This window comes from Choloepus didactylus, chromosome 8 (assembly GCF_015220235.1).
Source record: "Choloepus didactylus isolate mChoDid1 chromosome 8, mChoDid1.pri, whole genome shotgun sequence".
Classification (NCBI taxonomy): domain Eukaryota; kingdom Metazoa; phylum Chordata; class Mammalia; order Pilosa; family Megalonychidae; genus Choloepus; species Choloepus didactylus.
This window is the reverse complement of record NC_051314.1, coordinates 75575683-75596804: the sequence shown is the minus strand read 5'-3', so window position 1 is coordinate 75596804 and position 21122 is coordinate 75575683. Positions and strand designations below refer to the sequence as shown.

The 21122-nt window shown below is 47.2% G+C and overlaps 2 protein-coding genes and 1 pseudogene across 13 annotated transcripts in view; 1 reads left to right on the top strand and 2 right to left on the bottom strand.

Annotated features, from left to right (window-relative positions):
* The window catches only part of RBMS2 (RNA binding motif single stranded interacting protein 2), an 85021-nt gene extending 76689 nt beyond the window's left edge, over positions 1-8332 (top strand). For 2 of the 5 annotated variants that reach the window (XM_037848400.1, XM_037848395.1), the window contains 5 exons: positions 1952-2041; positions 2354-2464; positions 3121-3201; positions 3622-3708; positions 4449-8332. In XM_037848400.1, coding sequence (XP_037704328.1) covers positions 1952-2041; positions 2354-2464; positions 3121-3201; positions 3622-3702 — 363 coding nt within the window. In that variant the 3' untranslated portion in view covers positions 3703-3708; positions 4449-8332. The other 3 variants (XM_037848398.1, XM_037848396.1, XM_037848399.1) reach the window with 3 other exon arrangements.
* On the bottom strand, positions 147-1069 carry LOC119541565 (annotated as a pseudogene).
* Positions 8333-8692: 360 nt separating the features above from the next.
* Positions 8693-21122, bottom strand: part of BAZ2A (bromodomain adjacent to zinc finger domain 2A) — a 32650-nt gene continuing 20220 nt past the window's right edge. For 5 of the 8 annotated variants that reach the window (XM_037848390.1, XM_037848391.1, XM_037848394.1 and 2 more), the window contains 20 exons: positions 20825-21035; positions 19214-19314; positions 18845-18910; positions 18423-18656; positions 18035-18289; positions 17420-17634; positions 17023-17097; positions 16625-16805; positions 16456-16515; positions 16118-16262; positions 14923-15644; positions 14591-14813; positions 14336-14491; positions 14072-14223; positions 13610-13899; positions 13371-13503; positions 13102-13248; positions 11888-12114; positions 11632-11775; positions 11378-11543 (listed from right to left, as the gene is read on the bottom strand). In XM_037848390.1, the coding sequence (XP_037704318.1) occupies positions 11378-11543; positions 11632-11775; positions 11888-12114; positions 13102-13248; positions 13371-13503; positions 13610-13899; positions 14072-14223; positions 14336-14491; positions 14591-14813; positions 14923-15644; positions 16118-16262; positions 16456-16515; positions 16625-16805; positions 17023-17097; positions 17420-17634; positions 18035-18289; positions 18423-18656; positions 18845-18910; positions 19214-19314; positions 20825-21035 (3903 nt within the window). Of the gene's footprint in view, positions 11544-11631; positions 11776-11887; positions 12115-12386; positions 13007-13101; positions 13249-13370; positions 13504-13609; positions 13900-14071; positions 14224-14335; positions 14492-14590; positions 14814-14922; positions 15645-16117; positions 16263-16455; positions 16516-16624; positions 16806-17022; positions 17098-17419; positions 17635-18034; positions 18290-18422; positions 18657-18844; positions 18911-19213; positions 19315-20824; positions 21036-21122 lie in introns of those variants that run through there. The other 3 variants (XM_037848388.1, XR_005218601.1, XM_037848393.1) reach the window with 3 other exon arrangements.

Below are 21122 nucleotides of genomic sequence, written 5' to 3'. Positions count from 1 at the left end.
ATATTCTGCATTGCCAGGGAGATTTACAACCCTGGGAGTTGGGTCCCAGATAGGGGGGAGGGCAGCGAGTTCACCTGTTGAGATGGCTCAGTTAGAGAGAGAGAGGGCCACATCTGAGCAACAAAGAGGTACTCAGGGGGAGACTCTTAGGCACAAACTACATGCAAGTTAGATTTCCTTTGTCGGTAACGAGCTTCATAGGGTAAGTGAGGGACACTTTTGATTGCATGATCCGGGGTGCTCATAGACTCTGTGCTGGTCATTCTCTGGGTAGGCTCTGTTTTCAGCAGGTTCCAACTGAGCATCTTCACTTTCTGTGATACTTCGACCATTCTGGGTTGGGAATTCATATTGGCCATTTTTTTAGATGTGACTCTTCGTGCCCGGAGAGCTGGTGAGGCCATGGTTGAAGTTAGAAGGGGGGGGTACCCACCAGCAAGATATACATGTGACACCCAGAGACCACATGCCAAAAGCTTGTTATACACCTCTGGGCCAGCACTTATGGAGCCACATAGTACAGAATAACAAGGAATGGTCAAAGAGTTGTGATTGGTGGTTTCCTTAACAAGCCAAGTCAGTGAGTTTCGAGTGGTGTTGGGCCTTCTAGAGGTTATAAAAGATCCTCGGGCTTGACATCCCCAGGGACAATGTTGATTAGTGCAAATACTGGTGTGGTTTCACCATGTTCTTCATGGTTTCTGATGCTTCTCTTTCTGTGAATACTTGGTCTCCCCCATCCTGGATTCAGCTAAAGAGTTCTCCGCCATCCAACACACTCCATCACAACCGCAGGCACTTCCTCCTGGCATACAGATTTCATAGATATCCCGATCTGGAGGACGTGTGGGCACTGGGAGGCCTGCCGTGCAGCGCCACGCTCCCTGGGCCTTGGGACAGGACCTGGGTGGTGGCCTTGCAGTCATCAGTGATGGCTCTCCTCTTGATCTGCGGGTCTCGGCTTGAGGTGGAACTGGGGAAACTGCTGTGGGGCTGGGGTTGAGGTGGCTTGGGGAACAGCACCCGCGGATCTGGCCTTGGGAGTTGGGAAGATGGTGCCCGGGAACATGGGAGCAGAGGGGGGGGGTCTGCGGCTGCCCCCTCCTCTGGCTGAATGCACCACCCTCCCTGCAGCTGGGGCTGGTGGGCTCTTTGTCCTTCCTGTCCTGCCTTATTGGCTCCAGCTCAGTGGGTCGTGAGGTGGGGGCCACAAGCCCTTCTCCCTCGTCCCCCTCACCTGGCGCTCCCTGGAATGCAGGGGAGGTGAAGTGGCCATGCAAAAATGTACCCAACCCCCTTCATTCATTTTTATGACTGAATAATATTCCATTGTATGAATATACCACCTTTTGTTTTGGACATTTGGGTTTTCAGTTTTTGGCTATTAGGAATAATGGTGCTCTGAACATGTGTGCACAGGTTTTTGCATAGACATATGTTTTCATTTTTCTTGAGTACAGACCTAAGAGGGGAATTGCTGGGTCACATGCTAACTCTGTGTTTAACTTTTTGAGGAGCCACCAAACTGTTTTCCAAAGCAGCTGCACCATTTCACATTCCCACTAGCAGTGTATGAGGGTTCCAGTTTCTCCATATCCTTGTCAACACTTTTTATTGTCTGTCTTTTTGATTATAGCCATCCTAGTGGGTGTGACGTGGTATCTCACTGTGTTTTTAATTTGTATTTCCAAGTGACTAATGATGTTAACCATCTTTTCCTGTGTATATTAGCCATTGGTTTATCTTCTTTGGAGAAATATCTGTTCAAGTCCTTTGCCCATTTTGTATTATTTGTTGAGTAGTAGAAATTTCTAATACTTTAAAAATAATTTATTCTTAATGTTTCTATTTTATGAGGAGGCGCTCAAACTTTTTGGGGGGCTTTGCTAAACATTTTCATATCAGTAGTTCCTAGGCAATTAAAATTTTTGTTTGTTTTTGCTTGCATTAGAGAGTGACTCAGACATCTCCTCTACAAGTACCTAACCCGGCTTGGATGCACCACCAGTCATACCTCATGCAGCCTTCAGTGAGTGTTCAGGTGTGGGCAGAACCCAAAAGGGCAATTTGGTGTGTAGGAAAACAGTGGAATTTGATGACAGATGTGGGTATGAGTTCTGGCTCAGTCCCTTGTGCAGCCCAGCTAAATGACCTAAAATCCTGTGACTGGGTCATTCTTAGAGAAGGGTCCCCTCAGACTGAGGGTCAGGGAGCCTGTTGCTGTGGCATAGCTGGGTTGCTGCTCACCTGTCATTTCCCAGAGTTTTAAAATCATTTAAAATCCATCAGTCACTACTTTATGCAGCCTCACAGGCCGCTGCCCACTAACCCTGTCCTTTGTTTCTGCCTCTAGGGATCAGTTCTGACACCAGGGGTGGATCACCCTATTTCTCTCCAGCCTGCGTCCATGATGGGACCCCTCACCCAGCAACTGGGCCACCTCTCCCTCAGTAGCACGGGCACGGTAAAATGGGGGACTTTGTTAGATTATAAACTCCTACAGAGCCAGGACGACTTATGAAGTTCTCTTCAGCATAAATGCTTATGATGTTGGGGGTCACATCAGTGCAGTTGAGGGCACGCTCAGAATAGAAGATAAACTGAAAAGCTCATAATCGATGAGCCAGTATTATAGCCATTCTGCTCCCCAACCCACTCCTTTTATGTGATTCCTACTCCTGAAACTAAACCAGTAGTGTTTCTATCTACAGATTAGCTTATGTAGGACTTCATACACATCTAGAAATCCTTATCAAAATAGTTACAGGAAGAATGGATGAAGAGCATTACTTTTTTTTTATTTTTTTTAAGGCTGGCTGCATTCTTATTTGCACAGGAGAGCTTAGGGGCCAAGATGGCAGTGTAATGAGGAAAAGTGGAAGAGTGGGAGAGAGGAGGAAAGCAAGCCTTGGGTGTAGAAGTCTCTCTAGGCCAGTGTTTCTAACCTTGGCTGTACTGAGCACCACTTGGAATACTTTTAAGAAGCCAATGGCCAGACCAATGCAGTCAGAATCTCTGGAGGTGGAACACAGGCATCAGTATTTTTTAAAACTCCCCAAACTACTGTAAACTACTGTAAATGTAGCCCAGAATCACTGCTGTTGATATTTTTCATTCTAGTATATGCCGCCAGCTGCAGCTATGCAAGGAGCTTACATTTCCCAGTACACCCCTGTGCCTTCTTCCAGTGTTTCAGTTGAGGTAAGAGCTTTATCATCTCTTCGGATTGAGGACAGGAAAACGAACAGAGGCAGATTTTCCCCTGGTCAGGTCTCCCTCTCACAGTGATGTGATTGCATGTTCGCAGCTAGCTGGTAGGTGTGTGTAGAACATAGGAAGGGAAGACCTAGCTAGTCTGTGCTCCTGAATGAGGCCCTTCCTCACATTTTGCCAGCCGGTAGTTAATTTCCAGGGTGTTGGGTTGTATTTGTGTTGACCTGTGCCTTGGGAAAAGGATAAGTTGCAGTAAATGTGGTGAAGGTGGCGCTGTGTGTGTGTGTGGTGGGAGAGCGGGTAGTGAGCCAGGGCCCGCGGCTTCGGGTGGGTGTCAGCTAGGCTGCTTTAGTGGGAGGTGAGGAAAGGATAGCACCAGGTGACTCTCCTGCCTTGGCTGTGGTACAGGAGAGCAGCGGCCAGCAGAATCAAGTGACGGTGGACACTTCCTCAGACCATGGGGTCTATTCTTTCCAGTTCAACAAGTAACAGTGGGTAAGACTCACATGCTCAGGGGCGGGGCCTGCTGACCGGGGAGCCAGCGGCTCGGCCCGGCCGGAAGTCAGACAGGTTCTCGCGTTTGCCATTCTCCTTCCCACCCCGTTGGGCTTATGCCTCCCCATCTTTGTTGAAGAGCAATTATTGGCGATGCTGATCCTCCCAGACTTGTGAGGGTTAAGGAGGGGTACAGACGTCTGTGGCCCCCCTAAGGACTAACACTTGGCCATCATTTTTCACAGACAGGCCTGGGCCTGGGAAAAAGAACATCTCTATACTCGTGCCTTCTGTTTTTCTTCCGTTGCTGATGGAGCCTGGGGGAACCATCACTTTTTTTGTGTGCTGCATTCAAGGAAATCCAAAAAACCTTTTTTTCTTTGCTTTACAAAGAAAGTTGTTTTGTTTTGAACTACAGTATACTGTTTCCCTACCCCAAAGAAACATGGTAGCTGGAGCCTCTGCTCACCTGTAAGAAAAACATTTTTTGATGTATTAGAATTATTTGGGGAACTTTTTAAGCAATTTGTTAGTTATTCTTTAAAAAGAAAACAGAAAAATGTGGTGCTAGAACATTGATGAAGGAGTCCTACTTTGGACCTTTCTTAAATGAGTTTAGTTATGGACTTCTTGTGGTGTGTGTGTGTGTGTGTTTAAGAAAATTATGCAAACATACCTCATCTCTTCACACATTTTATTGTGAATCTCACCCAATTGTTCTTTTTCTCTTTTTCATACAGCAAAGTCTGCCTGCTTCGCCTTTTTACAGTTTTTAATTTTGTCAATTTCTTTTTTGAATGAAATTTCATAAGGAATTTTTTGGGGACTGGGCAAGGAACAAGGTAGAACATTAAACAGGCAATGTGGAACTGGCTTTTCCTCCCTCTGCCCTGCTACATCCCGGAGAAAAGACTAGACTTTGGCTTCAGGAAGTTGAGATGTGATGTAGGCTCATTAAACAGACAAAACCACAGTCTTTGGAAGCCACCTCTGAGTCAAATTTGGATGAAGATTAGGTCTTCCTTGGCAAGTTCCAGAAGGATGAACTTAATGACTTCTAACTCTTCTCACTGCTGGGGCCAACACCATCTGAGGAAGTGTCTTTCCCAGCTGTAGGAAATAACCTGCTTTCCTGCCTCCTGGAGGATTTTCTTTTCTGCCTGGGTCCCCTGGCCGGTCTCTTCCCATTGCACATTTCTGTGCTCAGAGCCTTCAAAGCTGTGACCTTGCTGAATCCTCTTTGGTTCCTTCCCACTGTGAAAGGACAGTGGCGTCACCTAGAGACTAGTGTTTCTCAGCTGGGGGCAGTTTTGTCCCCCAGAGACATTTGGCAATATCTGAAGACGTTTTTGATTGTCACACCTCGGGGAGTGCTACTGGGGTCTAGTGGGTAGAGATGCTTCTAAATGTCCTACCGTGTACAGGATGGCCCCCTCCACACGCAACAAAGAATTATCTGGTCCAAAAGATATCAGTAGTGCTGAGGTTGAGAAACCTTGGTATAGACAGTGTTGTCTCTGCCTCCATAGGACTGTAAGACTTGGTAGATTCCCCACCCCCACCCTGGACACACAGTGCCTTTTGACACTCATGCAACTAGTTGGAGAGACAGAACTGGGGTCCTTGAATTCTCCCCAGGCTTTGACTTTGACACCTCTGCATATAGCAAGAGCTGACTTTTAAAGGCTTTTGGCCATGTGCGTACCTGCCCCAGGCTACTCTGTGCCTGTGCTGTGCAGAGGTGGGAAAGGACAAAGCTCTCTGTAACTGTCCCGAGTGACCTGCCCTGTCCTGGTGTGTGAGTTCCTTTCCCAGGGAGTCAGGGCATCAGAAATAATTTTCCTTCTTGTGGAAGGACAACAGGGAGCTAGGATAGAAAAGGGCAATAAATCCCATCTGATTATTTGCAAGGTCCTTAAAAAAAGCCTGTATCTTGCTCTTAACTTGGTCTCCTTCTGCAAGACCTGACTATGCACGTGGAGACAGATGGGTAGAAAGCCTTTGCTTTCTAGGAGATATGATCCCGCACCTGTCTTCCCCCAGTAATTTCCTTACCCACTGAAAGAGGAATTCTCTGGCCTTCACTTTGAGGTCAGGTGCCTTTCCACCAGACAATCAGGATAGAAAGCCAAATGCTGGCAAATGGAGAAACAGGTGTTCATTAGGCCAGCTGCATGGAGAGGAAGGAGATGGTAGAGGGAAAAGTAGCTGTAGTATCAGTCATTGGTTTTAGAACTTGGGCCCAGCATTCCCTCCCCTACCACCCACACCAGACTCGAAGAGTCCCAGTGCTTGCTACCCCTAGACTGTCCCTTTGTATGTTCTAGGGGTAAGGGATTGGGAGACAGTGGATAGGATATAAAGTAAATGACAAAATTGCCACTATTAAGTTTCTTATGGGTGCTTCTAACCTCAGGATGGGCTTATCCAATGGAAAACAGCCCCAAGCCCAGTAACCTTCCAGAAGGGTTTGGCTGGGCAGGTAGCTCTTACTCCTGAGTCCCCATTCCTCAGTCTTTAGTTGCTGATAGGAGGTTTAGTGCCGTGGGGGCCTTTCACATATAGAAACTGCTGTTGTTACTGCTGCCCCCTGCTCTGCCACCTACTTTCTCTGTATTTAAAAAATGTTCAAATGGCCATGAATTTTGTTTTTGTTTTAAATTCTGAAGTTACTGTTTGTGTGTTCTCCTCATGTGATTCTTTTTGTTGGATCCTATTAATGTTTATGGTTTGGGCAGGTCTGGGCACGGGCTGGGGAGCCTGAAGTTATTTTTGATGCTTTAGGGTTACACTCATAATGTATTTTTTCCCTTGTTGTTAGTTCTTTTCTAACAGCGGATTGGTGATTAGAGAAAGGAGGGAGAAGGATCGAGGCCTACTTTTTCTTCCATGAAATAGCCTATTGGTGGGGGTGGCAATAGGCTCAGGACTCAAGAATTGTAGAGGAGCCTTCCAGCTCCACAGCCTTGAATTGGGCCTTTAAACACTATTCCTCTTTGTCAGGGTTGGAGGATACCACAGTTAGAGTATCTTCTACCTAGTGTTTTCTGAATCTTGTCTTCATGGGACCCAGATCATATACTCCCTGCACTTCACATCCCACCCCCACCCATTATGGATTACAGCATAATCTTTTAGTAATTTGTGTTCTTCTGTTTTCAGTTAAGTAGATCAGACCAGAATCCCATCCTCTCTAGGCTCAGAGTCTGCCAATCCCATCTCATGCCATGTTATTAGTGTTCCCCTCAGGCGCTAAGATGACCCTAGAGCTGACTGGGCTCTGTGGAGGGGGCTGTGTGTAGAGGTTAGGGAGGATGTGGCCATGATGGGGGTGGTGGTGGTGGTGGTGGTGGTGGTGGATTCTTTTCAGAGTCTTTTAAACCAAAGAAGAATTCAAAGAGCTGCCCAGGAAGCCTGATGGCTCCTGAGAGGTAATAGCCCATCAGTGAATTCATTTACTTCCCTTGGTGTCTCCAATGCTCACTCCCTGCTGCTCCAATGTCAACCCACTGGACCCTTTGATGGATAGGTTGTTCCTTAGCACCATAAAGGTGCAGTGAGGAGCCTTGATGAAATGTTGCGGGATCCCAGACAGTGGCTACTAGACTTCTAGAAAAAGAACCACCGCTGCTGTCTAGTCCAAGTGCCCCACCTTCTGGGAGAATGGCAGCATTGCACTCAAGAGGGGCTACTTTGTCTTCCCAACCAAAGGCAATAAACTTCCAAACTTGCCCCCAGGCTCTGCCAGCAGGCTTCTAAGAGGGGCAGGTGTTAGCAAAACCAGCCAGTAAGGGGGTAGGGTAGAGCTTAAATTTTGTGCCTTGTCACACTGATTCTTCCTGATTACCTCTTCCAAAAACCAGCTACTCTGCCTGTTTCTGTGCTACCTGCACTTTAGGTCCTTCCAAGCATTAACAGAGCCCTAAAATTCACTCCCAGTTTTTATCCCTGCCCTCCCTACAAATCTTCCTTCAGCAGCTAAGACCAGCCTATGCTGGTCTTTGATGAATTTTCCTGCCCCTCCTTAGGGGTGGTTCCCACCTGACTGTAGTATTCAGAAGCTAGGCATCCTCTTACCCTAGTTATTACTGCTCTTACTGCCTGGCCTGTCCACATCTATTCTCCAAGCACATCCCCAAACTTCTTTGTCCTTGTTACACATCTACCTCACAATCTCACAGTTCAACAAGGGCACAAGGCGTCTGGTCTATCTTTCCTTTATTCTGTCCTTCTCTTTGAGAGGGTTGGGAAGCTCCACCTTATCATCCAGGTAGTAATTTAGACTATTTGCCCAAAGCTTCCAGCCTGGAGGGTGTTGAGGCTTCCCAGCTGAACTAAGTCCTCACCCCAATACACAGCTTTTTTGGTCTTTTGGGGTGGGTGAATGCTCACTTGCATGCATTTATCACCTGGGACAGGAAATAAGTTTAATTTACAAACTCGGACACGTTTGTATTTCCTCATTCAGAGGTTTACTCCTCCTATGTCTATAACAATACCATTCTTCCAGCTTATTCTTCCTCTTCTGACCCTTGGTCTTCCCATATTTCTTCCCTATAATTTGGTAGCGCTCCGTTTTGTCTTATTTCAACTTTTGTTTTGAAATAAAACACAAAAGTCTGTTTCCTGGTGTCTTCTCTCTGGGTGGGAGGTGGGAAGTTGGTGATGGGCCCATACTTACTTACTACAGGAACACAGGTAGCAGCTTAGGACGCCAAGGAACGAGGCACATTGAATCCGACTTTGCTTCAGCACTTCAGCCAGGCTTCCAGGCAGGAGCACTAAGACCCTGTTCCACATCCATAAGCAGAGGGTGTGATGCAGAATTCCTTCTTGCACAGGAGGGGCCAAACTTGGAGGTTTGGGGGCACACTGTCCCCCTGCCCGCTATCTCCTGTATCAAGCCAGTCAAACCACCCTAACACAAGTATCCCTTAGGCATGTGTGAGAACCAACAGTGAAGGGAAGATAAATACACAGAGTCTTTTGAATCTATCAAATGTGGCTTTTTATTCAACTGACAAGCACTTTTCTACAGCTGCACTTGTGGAACATCACATGGCAAAAACAGTTTTTCTCTAGACATTTTTTCCTTTTTTTTTAACCTTATTAAAAATGAGATTGGTCCTAAAAATATAGAAAGAAATAAATTTAAATTCACAAAAAACTGTACATTATCAAAAAGTCACTAAAACACCACATTTGGTTATATAAAAGTCAGTCCCTTTTGTTATAAAAGGAACATGGAAACTTGTAGGTGTTGATGGTGTGGTTTCTTCCTGTTACCAGACTGATGGGGTAGGGGCGAAGGGGCGGTGAGTGGGTTTTTGTTTTTGTGTTGTTTTTTTTAACCTGCCTTCCCTGCCAAAACACTCTTGTCAAGAAGAAAAAATCCACCTAGCTCAAGGGGCAGGGAAGATTAGGAAAGAAAAGTGAGAAATGGCCCCTTTGATCAAGCCCTGCCCCCACCCACCCTTCAACCTCTACTTCCTCAAACTGAGGACCCCAATCCACCTTAAGAGTGCCTGGTCCCTAGGGAGAGATGGAGCTGGGAGAGGCACCCAAAGCAGGAACAACTGAGATTTCACTCTCCCTATCCACCTCACCTCCAACAATAAAGTTAGTCTAGTACATTTTATACCAGGGGAAAACTGCCATGGGGAAAAAGGAGGAGCCCCCAACTATAACAGTTCCAAACGTTTAACTAACACAAAATTTGTTACAGTGCAGTTATTTAGATAAAATATAAATATTTATGCATAATATAAAGTCAATTCAAATATTCTTCAATCCACCTCTTATTTAAAAGAAAAAAAAAATCTCAAATAAAATTAAAAGTTTTGAGGTTTATCTGACAGAAAAGGCGACTTTAGAAATAGGCTATGGGAGAAAAGGGGCACAACGGAATAAGAGAGGAGTTGCCCCAGGACCTACACTGCCGCCCCACCCCCTTCAGTGGCTAATTCAGTGCTGCCAGAAGTACAAGGAATGATCCACTTCACCTGGCACCCCATCCCTTACCAATCCCCACCAACGGAACATTTCTTGGATGCCTCAGCTCTCTGCTTGGGCCAGCCAGCGGCCACCTCCCCAGTGCAAGTACCCGTAATCTCTGATGGGAGGGGCTCTGCTGAGCAGGAGAGCAGGGGGCCAGGGGCCCATGGCTGTAGCTGGGAGTTAGCAGCTTTCCTCTCACATGTTGGGGGCTTAACTTGGGCACAGTCACATGTAGGGCAGTGGTGGACCCAGAACCCCTTCTCCCTACTTTCCTGTGCTCTAGGGTCTCTGCTGCTGGGGAAGGAGTCCTAGGGTATTGAGTAGATAAGGGAAGGAAGGTACAACTAAACCCACAGAAGCTCACAGGATTAGGAAAAGATCCAGTTCTACCCTTCTCCCTGCAAAAGCTTAAGACTCAAAGCTACTGAGGAGGGAGGGAGTTCCTGCTAAAAGATTGCACAGTTTGAAGAGGCTGGAACAGAAATGACCAGGAGAGAGGAGAGCAACACAGCCTTGTCCCCAGAGAAACTGTTCCTTGTGGTTTCCCAAAGACAAAAAAGTGATGGTTTGAAACAATGGGAAAAGTGGGAATAAAAACAGATATTTGGGGAAACTGAATGGATCCCATCAAACAATACAGGGGCATAATCACAGCATCTTCTCTCTCACACACTCACACTCAAACACACACACACTCTCTCTCTGAGGCCAGTCAATTGCTACCTGGCCTCCATTTTGGGGGTGCACCCAAACTCAGCAGTAGTTGTCCCTGAGGAGTTCCCAAGAGGGAAGTTTGGGTAAGAGGTGGGGAGGGAGGCTGGAAGGCCCAGGATGCCTCCCTGCCCTCTCCTCAGCTACCGAGTTTCAGAAAAGGCTGGAAACTCAGCATGTGAGGAGCATCTGACATTAAGAGAGGGGATAGCTAGTGGCAGGAAGATGGGATCAGAGAGAAGACAGGGACCTCTGAACATTTTTTTTTCCTTTGAAGGGAAGGGAAAAAAAGATTTGGGCTAAGAGAAAAGGAAGGAAGAACCCGTACACAATAGTTTTACATTATTGGATGAGGGAAAATCTGAGAAATAGGGGTAAGGGAAGAAAAGGAAAACCTTGAGAGAGAGAAGTGAGAAGGAGGGGAGGGACTGAACATGGAAGCAGCATGTCCAGGGCCCGGTGTCCGGCTCGACACACTTGGGAGTTAAGTCCACTTTACTGGCCGTCACTGCGGGTCCACACACAGTACAGAGTGTTTCTCGGTTTCACACATTCACTAGAACTATTGCTATTGTTAAATAGCCCCAGAATGCTGGGGCACGTACAGGGAAGGAGAGAGGAAGCTGGGAGGAGGAAGTAGGGACTTCTTCCTCCCTCCCCATTTTTAATTAAGAAATAAAACAGAAAGGAAAAAATTTTTCTTTCTTTTTTTGGCTTTCAGTCCAGAAGGACCTCATCTCTTCCCCTCTTATTTGAGAAGCAAGAAGAGGAAAAGGGAGAAAGGGGTGTAAGAATAAGAGGATGTGGGGTACTGCCAAGGGTAGGGTTCAAAAATCAGGGTTTAATCTCTGACTCTTGAGTCGGGACCCAAGGCAGCATCAGCAGGTGAGAATGGCAGGTTTTTGTTTTGTTTGGAGGGAGGAGGAGGAATCCCACAAGCTGATTCCTCAGCTCCCGTGCCTCACAGATTGGCCTGTTTTCCCTGATAAAATTCCTCCCAGCGGCTCTCGAAGAAGCGGCGCATGATGTGCCCAGCCTTGCCTACTTCAGAGTCATCCTCGTTGAAGGTCTGGCAGTTGTCAAAGACCAGGAGGGCATCAGCTGCAAACTCCTCTGAGCTGGTATACCTGGGCAAGGGTGGAAGCAGAGCTGTGAGGCACAGGAGTTACAGCAGGAACGGAGAGTTGCCGGGGAAGCTACTCTCTATCTACTTACCCTCCCCGGAGCAGCCGCTCCCGCATGGTGGAAAAATCCATGGGGTTTTTGATGATACGCCGGTAGCCGCTCACCACCCGTGGGTTCACTGGCTCCAGAAAAGGCCAGGCTGCATCATGGGACTCCATCTCCATCAGAATAATCCTATCATTACAGAGACAATGGTAGCTAGCCCTCAGGAAGCAAATACACTACCCACAGGTCTTTCCTCTGGCGAAAATAGGGCTAGTTGTCCCCCAAATTTCACTCAACTCACTCGCAAAATGTGAGATCACTGTGGTGGCTCCGCATAGAGAGTCGCCGCCGCTTGGAGGGGGAGAGCCCTTCTTCCGAATACCGAGGCACTGCTGGGCTCTCTCGGCTCCTCAACAGTACCCGGCGTCGGCAGCTGTCACCCTCTGGGAAGTTCAGTACATAACTACTTTTCCGCTTCTGGCCTCGCTTTGGGAAACCAGGCTTCTGAGTGAGCTCTCCCTCTACCTGCTGAGATAGAAGGAAGACAAGGTCAGCAACAGCTGGTGATATAGTCTGCTTGCCCTCCAGTTCATTATAATCCCTACCTAAGTAAGATTACAGCTTCAAAATGTTCTCATACAGGCTCCTCAAAAAATTAGACATAAAACTACCAGATGACCTGGCAATCCCACTTCTAGGTATATATCCCCCCAAACTGAAAGATATTTGTACTCCAATATTCATAGCAGCATATTCACAATAGTCAAAAGCTGGGGGGGTGGGGGGTGGGGGGTGGGAAGGGATGGGACAACCCAAGTGTCAGTCAACAGATGAATGGATAAAGTGTGGTATACACAAATAATGGAATTGTTTTCATCCATAAAAAGGAATGACATTCTGATACATGCTACAACAGGGAGGAATCTTTTAGGCATTATGCTAAGTGAAATAAAGCTAAGAAGAGAAAATTATATGAAATATCTAGAACAGGCAAATTCATAGAGACAAAGTAAGTTTACAGGTTATCAGCAGCTGGGGGGTAGGGGAATCGGAAGTTATTGCTTAGTGGGTACAGGTTTCTGTTTGGGATGATGGAAAAGTTTTGGCAATGGGTGGTGACAGTTGCACAACACTGGGAATATAACTAATGCCACTGAACTGTACACTTAAAAATGGTTAAAATGGCAAAGTTTATTTTATATTTATCATACCACAATTAAAACAAAAAAACAAAAAACTTTCATCTATTAAGCCAGCATGTGAATTTATTCACAAAACCCATTAAGACAGGTAAAAGGGAAGGTATAATTTCCATTTACAGAGGAAACAGTTGAAGTTGTAGAATTTACTTGTGACTTGTCCAAAGAAGGACCAGAACCCAGGTCTCTCAACACCCAGTCTGGAGCTCTCCTCAAGGAGACTAAAGGCACAATAAGGGATACAAGGCAGAATTGGTGGTAAGTGGAATGAAGAAAGATCTGCTTGGGAGAAGTAAAGGGAGGGCAGAAGTCTTACCTGGGCCAAACAGACAGCACAGAACCAATCTCCTTCTGGGACAGTCTCCATCTTGGGCCGATGGCAGTAAATGTGGCAGCCACGGTCACATCCATCACAAAGCAGAAGAAACTCATCATTGTCACCCTTCCGGCAGACTAGACAGGTCTAGACCAAGGTTGTGAGGAAGCAAGGTGAACCCTCAAGCCTCTACCTGCCAGTTGCACCACCCACCCTCCAGCTGGCTGGCAATGGCTCCTTAGCCTTCTGAGGTTCTCCCAGCCTCTTACCACTTTGTTGACAGACTTCTCCCAAGCAATGGACCTCTCCAGCTGGCCCAGGCATAAGCACACCTGGGCAGCACTCCGGCACCGCTCAAGTGTCTGGCGCCAGGTCCGAATGCGAGGGGTGATCTCATATGATCTGGAGGGAGAATGTGATGATCTTTTGATGAGGAACAGGATCTGTTAGAGGGAACTTATTTCTTCTCTTCAGGATCAAGAAAGGGAGGGGGAAGGAGAGCACTCACATCTCCGTGGTGGTGCACTGGGGGGCACCATTGGGTGTGCTGAGCAGGGCCTTCTCCAGCACGACCTCATGAGCTGGCCAGAGGGGCTCCCTTAGGTACCGCCGCTCCACATTCTGCTCCAGTGCAGCCAATCGCATCACAGCCAGGTCCAGAGGGTTGGTAGTTTTACGCTGGGGGACCAGTCCTTCCCTGCCCCGACCTCTCCAGGTGATGTCCTCCTGGGAGTCAGGAAGATGCTCACAGTAGGTCAAGTCTTCACGTGTAGAATCTGGGTGAGGACATGTCCAGCCCTGCAGGTGGAAGAGAAAAATAAAATTCCTCATTGAACAGGAGGAAAATTAGCATAGAAAAAAAATGTGACCCATTTAAAGTTTGTGACCCTAAGGTTTTTCCTAACAGTGTACAAGAGATTAATGCCCTCTCCATAAACCCCCTATGCAGTCCCAGCCTTCCCCAATGTACCCGAATCTGCAGATCAGACAGGATAACCCTCTGTTCCAGCTCCTCTACCCACTGAAGCACAGCCAGGTCTGTTTCATATGTCCTCTCTTTTGGGGACCAGCTCTTAAGCCCTTCTTGAAAGGCAAGGAACTGACTGGACTCAAAGATGGGATCTGGGAAGAGGAAAAGAGAGTGCGAAAGGCCCATGAGGCCACTGTTCACAGCAGTAGCTCAACATTTACCTTGGGCTCTCCAGCTCAGGCAGGATCAAGATCTTTATCTTACCAGCTGAGGGCCGTAGGCAGACTTCCTGTAAGAAGTCCTTGTGCTTGCTAAGGTGTTTGTGAAGTGCCTTCTCTCGGATGCCTCGGGGGTGCAGCGCCTTGAGCATGGCATCTAACATCTCAGGATCTTGGATCCACCACCAGCCTGAGCGCATCTCTGTGAACAGAGTATGTGTGCCGAGCTTTAAATTACAACTCCCCCATCTGATGTCACTCCTATCTATACTCTTACCCTGTTCCAGCCCAAGTCACTCACCAGGGGGAACAGGCTGGGCAGTCAGCTGGGTTAGGTAACACTGCTCCATCTGTTTGAAGAACTTACTGGGGGGCCTCCCTCTCCGTTTTGGCTGTCCCAGCCCTGTGGGACTCTGTGGCATTTCTCCAGAGTCTCCTGCTCGCCTCTTGGGGGCTATCCCAGGCAAGGGGGTGGAAGAGAGCTGGGCTGGAGAACAGGGGTTGGCAGCACTGGGTCTATTCACCTGTGAATGAGATGAGACAGGGGTAAGGGTGTTTTCATGTTTATAGGATCCTAGTGGCCCCATCCTTTCCCTCAGCCTGTAGCAAGATGAAGCACAAGCTCATACTTACTGGCTTAGAAGAGGCAGGTAGCTGAGGGGAGGGAGAAGACTGGTCCTCAGAAACTGCTGGGGGTGGTGTAGGGGCAGCAATGCAGGGCATCTGGGCTGAGAAGTTAAACCAGGAAGCCTGAGGATCAGGGCTGGATTCTGCCTCATCAGGCTCTGGTTCCTCCAGAGGCTGTGATGGGGCTGAGTCCAGTTTTCCTGGGCTGCTATCAGGTGTGAGGACAGAGCTGCTCAACAGGGAACCATGGCTCTGGGTCTGGCTCAGCCAAGAGAGGAAGGCTGACTGGCTGAGGTCATGCTGGCTCTGACCCAGAGACAAAGGGGAGCCTTCTGGCTCCAGGAATCCATTATGGAACTGGGGGTGGGGCTGAAGCTGAGGCTGAGGCTGAGGCTGAGGCTGGGGCTGGGGCTGGGGCTGGGGCTGGGCCGGAGGTTGAAGCTGAGACTGGGGAAGGGGATGGGCCTGAAACTGAGGCTGGGGCTGGGCCTCAGGCTGAGGCTGGGTCTGGAGATCTTCTGAATCTTGACCCATGACAGGCGACTTAAGGTGCCTAGGTCGCAGAGACCTAGGCTTAGTTTTTCGAGGTCGGCCTCGGGCCCGGGCAGAATTGGTAGAGGTACTGGAGTCAGCTAACTCTCTCTTCCCAGAGAAGAGGTGTGCGTTGGGTGCTGGATGGGGTGCCACTTTTAAGTTGTGAGTCTCCTGCTTTATCATATCCTCAGGAACTATAAAGAAAAGAGAAGAACTTAGGATATACACTAATACATAAGGGGAAAGAAATATTATATATATTCTTTTTCCCTTGGTCTTAGCCCCCTTTTGAGATTCTAGTGGCAAAAGCTTATAAGCCAATGAAGTTGGTGTCTGGGGAGGAAACATTGCTCCCCCAAGTAAACATCATTATCATCAACATCAGCAGCGGCAGCTAACATTTATTGAGAACCAACTATACGTTAAACACTATTCTAAGAACGTTAACACTTCTTACAAGGAAAGAAACTGAAGCACACAGCTGTAAATGGCAGAGTAGGTAGGCAGGTAGATAGTTCACTCCAGAGCCTGTGCTCTTAACTACTATGTTACTGATTCCCTTAAAATGAAAGAAACTCAAGACTGCTAGTAGACGAAAAGGAGTTGTTTACCTTTTGTTAGATAGGACTCAGAATTTAGAATTTAGGCTCACCACAGGCACACCTACCTAAGCTCCCCTCTGTTCCTTCCACAAAGATACCAGCCAAATATGGCAGTACCCAGTAGCGGCGTCTGTAGCGGTCTTGACCCATGGAAACTGCCCGAAGCATATGGGATGAGTGAAGCAGCTTTTTCCGAAAGAAGAGCTGACGCTGGGTAGGCGGTGGAAAAGAAAGATGAATAAAAAACACATTTCCAGAGTGACAGTGATGAATTCATTCAGTATGTGGAAGACAGGTAATGGCTTTCAGTTTCCCTGTACAATTGGTACCATATGGCCCAACTCAGAAGGTGACTCTTGCCCAGACTATGTGTCCAGTTCCTGGGAGGTTAGACGCACGATACCTTGCTGAGTTTTTCTATCTGACGCTCTAGCTCCGGGATGCTGGATGTAGGGGCATCAACCTGGAAAAGAAACAAGTGGATACAGAAAGAAAGGGAGCTATCAGATTCAAGAAAGAGAGAGAATCTATTTTTCAGCTCCCACTCTCCTCAGTCCTGAGCCAGTACCTACCTCTCCATCTCTTCGAGCCCTACGGCTATGGACAGATGCCATAGTCTCCTCTTCTTCTTCCTCTTCTATGCCACTGGTCTCCTCCATGATCCGAGAACTGCGTCTCCGCCCCAGGCCTTCCTCTGGCCCTTGCATCTCTACCTCAGGCCGCCCAGTTCGCTTGGCCAGAGCAGTTTTCAGTCTTGAAACAGACAGGGAGAGATTAAAGGAAACTGTTGTGAGGAATGTGATACTGCCACAACAGGAACACATGGAATCTCTACCATCCTGAACCCTGGTGAGGTCCCAACCCCAGGGAAGGGGCTAAGGCATCAAGTTTCAGGCAAAAGTCCTGGCTATGCTTCACCCTTTCCCCTTTCTCTCCTCTCTTGGGGTTCGACCTTCTGTCCTGTCCCTACCTCCGAAGCCGGCCTTCAACAATCCACTTGTTTTTCCTGTAGCTGGACATATTCTCCAGAGTCTTGTCAATCTCACTGCAGGGGAATAGGGAATGGGATTTTGGAGGTAAAAGTGGCAGCACAAAGCAAAAGAAGAGAGGCTCAGGGCTAAAGGGGCTGCAGCAGAATGGAGGATTTTAGACTAGAACCTACATTGGATGAATGGCAGAAGATAGCTCAAGTTCTCTCCGGGAGGGCACTGAGATTCAGGCCCAAGTCACTCTAGCATCTCCACAGCATGGCAGTGGACACATATCACCCCAGGATTTCAGTATGGCTAAACCCCTCCTCCCTCCCATTCTGACTTTGAGATAAGACACAAAGCATACAATAACCATCCCCACTCCCAGCTCCTCACTTGATGATGAGGGTGGAGCCGTTGAGCTCATGCACAAGGAAGGCCAAGACAGCAGCCTTCTGTTGGGGTGGCTGGGCCTGAAAAGGCTGGGTCCGCAGGTTGTCACAGAGGGCTGGCTCCACTCCATATGCCATGAGGAAACAGCGCAAGATCTCAGACACATTGTCTCTTGTCAGTGGGATCTCGGATACCTTCTCCCCCAGGATCTTTAGGGACTGTTTAAAGAACATAACGGAAGTGAGGTGGGAAAGAGGAACAACTCCAGTCAGCTGAGCCAGGAAGGGGAAAATATAGCAAGAGAGAACTAGTGGGTTACAATAGGACAAGAGGAAAAGAATGAAAGCTGCTAAGAAAAGATGGGAGAAAAAGGAAAGATGCAAAAGAAAAGGAACAAAAAAAAAGGGAAATTATCAAAATAAGCAGAGGGGAGTCAAGAAGAAAGAGGAACAGAAGGAGTAATATGAGGAGAACACAAGTAGAAAGAAGTTATATCTGCCTTTACTAGTCCTGATCACTTTAGGGAGGGCCTTTCATATGTGCTTAAAGAGAAAAAGCAAAGCTGACACAAAGCACTGGATCCCAGGTGCTCCCAATCTCCCCTGAGAAGGGCCTCACCTGACAGCAGGAGGGCAAGCCAGGATCACAGAGTGCAGCCTTCAGGAGCCGCACCAGCAGATCTTGCACCTCGCCTGTGCTGTCGCCTTGACACAGGAGTCCCTCTTGTAGGACCCCCAGGCTAGGCACATCTTTGGCAGGGTCAAAGCCCAGCACCTTGCCAAAACTATGAAGGAACTCCACAATGGTCAAGCAGTCTGAGAAGGCCCCACTGGGCAGTATCAGACCAGGGATGCGTGAGAAATCAGGTAGAGGCTGTAGGGATAAAAGTGAAGGGAGGTCCTGTCAAAAACACAGTTTGGGTATCTATGAGGCTCTTCCTTTAATAGCAATGTCTTCACATCTGGCCCCCTCCATGACCCAGAACCCATTACTTGCCCCTCACTACCTGGTGGTCAGCCAGACACATATCCTCTGTGGGCTTCTTCATCTCCTCCAAGATCATCTGCTGCCTCTGCCGTTCTTCCAAGCGTCTCTGTGTGGCCAAAGTCTTATCTGCTTTAAAAGCTGTCTTGGCTTTGGCTACCTCCTCCTTTTCCTTCATTTTTACCTTCTCCTTCTTTTCCCTCTTGACTTTTTCCTTCAGTTTTTCCTGCTTTGCTTTTACCTTCTCCTTCTCAACCTACCCAGCCAATGGAGAGAGGAACCAAGAGTCCCATAAAGATACCAGTTACCATCCTTTCATGGTTCCAGTCCCTTCCAACCTCAGAGACCAGAAAAAGCACTATAAAACAAAATCGATGCACACGTCTTGCAAAATCAGTTTGGGGGCTTCAAAGCCATATTTGGTGAGTGTATACATGCACTTACCTTGGATTTCTTTTTAGCTTCCTTCTGTTTTAAGCCCTTAGTCTCTTGTTTCCGCTTGTTTCTGGCCTGTAAACCATAAAGGAAGTCATTTCTCTTCAAACTTTGATAGTATCTCTGCTTGGGTGAGGGTTAAAAAACACAGACAAGGGTGCTGGGGAGGAGAGGTCAGAGATGGGATGAGGGGTTGGCAATAGATCAATTCTCTCACTCTGTTGATGACCACAATATTCTCTAAATCAAGCCCAAGAGGTTTCAGGGTAATGAACATGTGCTGCTACACACAGGTGACAGATGTGGGAGACGGAAGAAAAGATGAAGTAGGTTATGGGGAAAGTTAACCTACTATGTAATATCTCCAATGCTTCTCACCTGCCCTTGGACAGTGGTCTGACACTCTCCCCGTTGTACCTTCCGCCTCATCTTCTTCTTGATTTTATTCATCTTTGCTTTATCGTCTTCATTCAGTGTTTCTGTGAGGGCAGAAAAAGAGTGAGGCTGAAAGACTGATCCCTGCCATTCAGGGTGATGCATGCCTGTCACAAAGCTGGTCCCCAAACAGCTCCCTGAACAATCTAGAACTTGTTTTTTTTTTAAGTATATATAATAAAATTTGGGGGGTGGAATAGCTAGAAGTAAATACCTGAAACTATAAAACTCCAACCCAGTAGCCTTAACTCTTGAAGATGAGTGTATAACAATGTAGCTTACAAAGGGTGACAGTGTGATTGTGAAAGCCTTGTGGATCGTACTCCCTTTATCCAGTGTATGGATGGATGAGTAGAAAAATGGGGACAAAAACTAAATGAAAAATAGGGTGGGATGGGGGGGATGATTTGGGTGTTCTTTTTAACTTTTATTTCTTATTCTTATTCTGATTCTTTCTGGTGTACGGAAAATGTTCAAAAATAGATTGGGGCGATGAATGCATAACTATATGATGGTATTGTGAACAGTTGATTGTACACCATGGATGACTGTATGGTATGTGAATGCATCTCAATAAAACTGTGCTGCTCTGGGAGTAGCACAAAGAACTCAAATGGCAGTTCCTGCCCAAAGGCACTAGCCCCTGGAGCCAATCTGACTCCTTTAGAAGGGATTTGGCTGACGGAAAAGAGGTTACAATGGCAGAGTAACCCTGTAACTCTTTCTCTCTCCCATGCTACCTGACATGGGCAGCAACCCAGAGAGAGAGAGACATGAGAGCAAAGAGAGTGCCTGAAAGAAAAGGCCCAGATAATGGACACCTCAGTAGCATCTGGCTGACACTGACATAGCTTTTGCTTATGCTCAGTTCCCATGTCTTGTCCCACTAAAAAGGAATTTCTTCCTTTTAGAAGACTGAATATTGACATATAATTCTGCAAACAATAGAGTATTTTAGAATTACTGTTAATATGACAGTACCTATTTTTTTTGTTTCTAGTATGAAAACACTACCACCACCACATCTGTAAATTAGATATTATCTGTAAACGAAGCAAGTAACTTGTTCTAAGCTATAGTCAGTACACGGCAGAGATGAAATTCTAAAGTTAACTCAGGAGACTACATTTTCTCACAATTCTTTTTCAGGATAAATGTGAAATTTACTGAAATAAGAGATACTGCCTACCTAGCTATCTTACTAAAATAGAGCCAATTATCATTTAAATTCAGAAGTGAATTCTGAATCTCTGTGATGGCGGTAATGACTAAGCTAAGAGGTGTACTACTGAATCCGATGTGATAAGCAAGAAGCTGAAAGATGGGTAAGAAAGATTGTGAAAGCCCTCTCTTCTGGGCCAATGCTGGAAAAGAAGTACCCCAAAAGTACTGGGACCCCAGTGCTGCATTCCAGGGAGAAGAAGTTGATTCAGATTCATTCTGTCCAGATGATGTCAGTTAACACTCCTGGGAAACCCAGGAATGAGCAATTCATCAGCATTTCAGATACCCTGAGGGGTGAGCAGAATCCCAAAGTAAGAAACACCATTGTACCTTGGGCCTCTGGTTTCTTTTGGAGGCGGTTGTCGGTCTTATTCAATAGCTCAGTGATTTTTACTTTGGGTGGCCGACCTCGGCCCCGTTTCACTTTGGGGATTTCCTTGGTCTTGGCCTTCTCAGTGTTTCGAGGTCGGCCCCGTTTGCCAGTGATTGCCTGAATCCTGGATGGGATCTCCTCTGCTGAGAGCTGTACCCACTGCAAGCCCTAAGGTAATGAGGAAGACTGTGTTACAATGCAAGGGAGTCAGTGCAGGCTACCAGGCCCTCTGAATCACTCAATGCCCCCAAACCT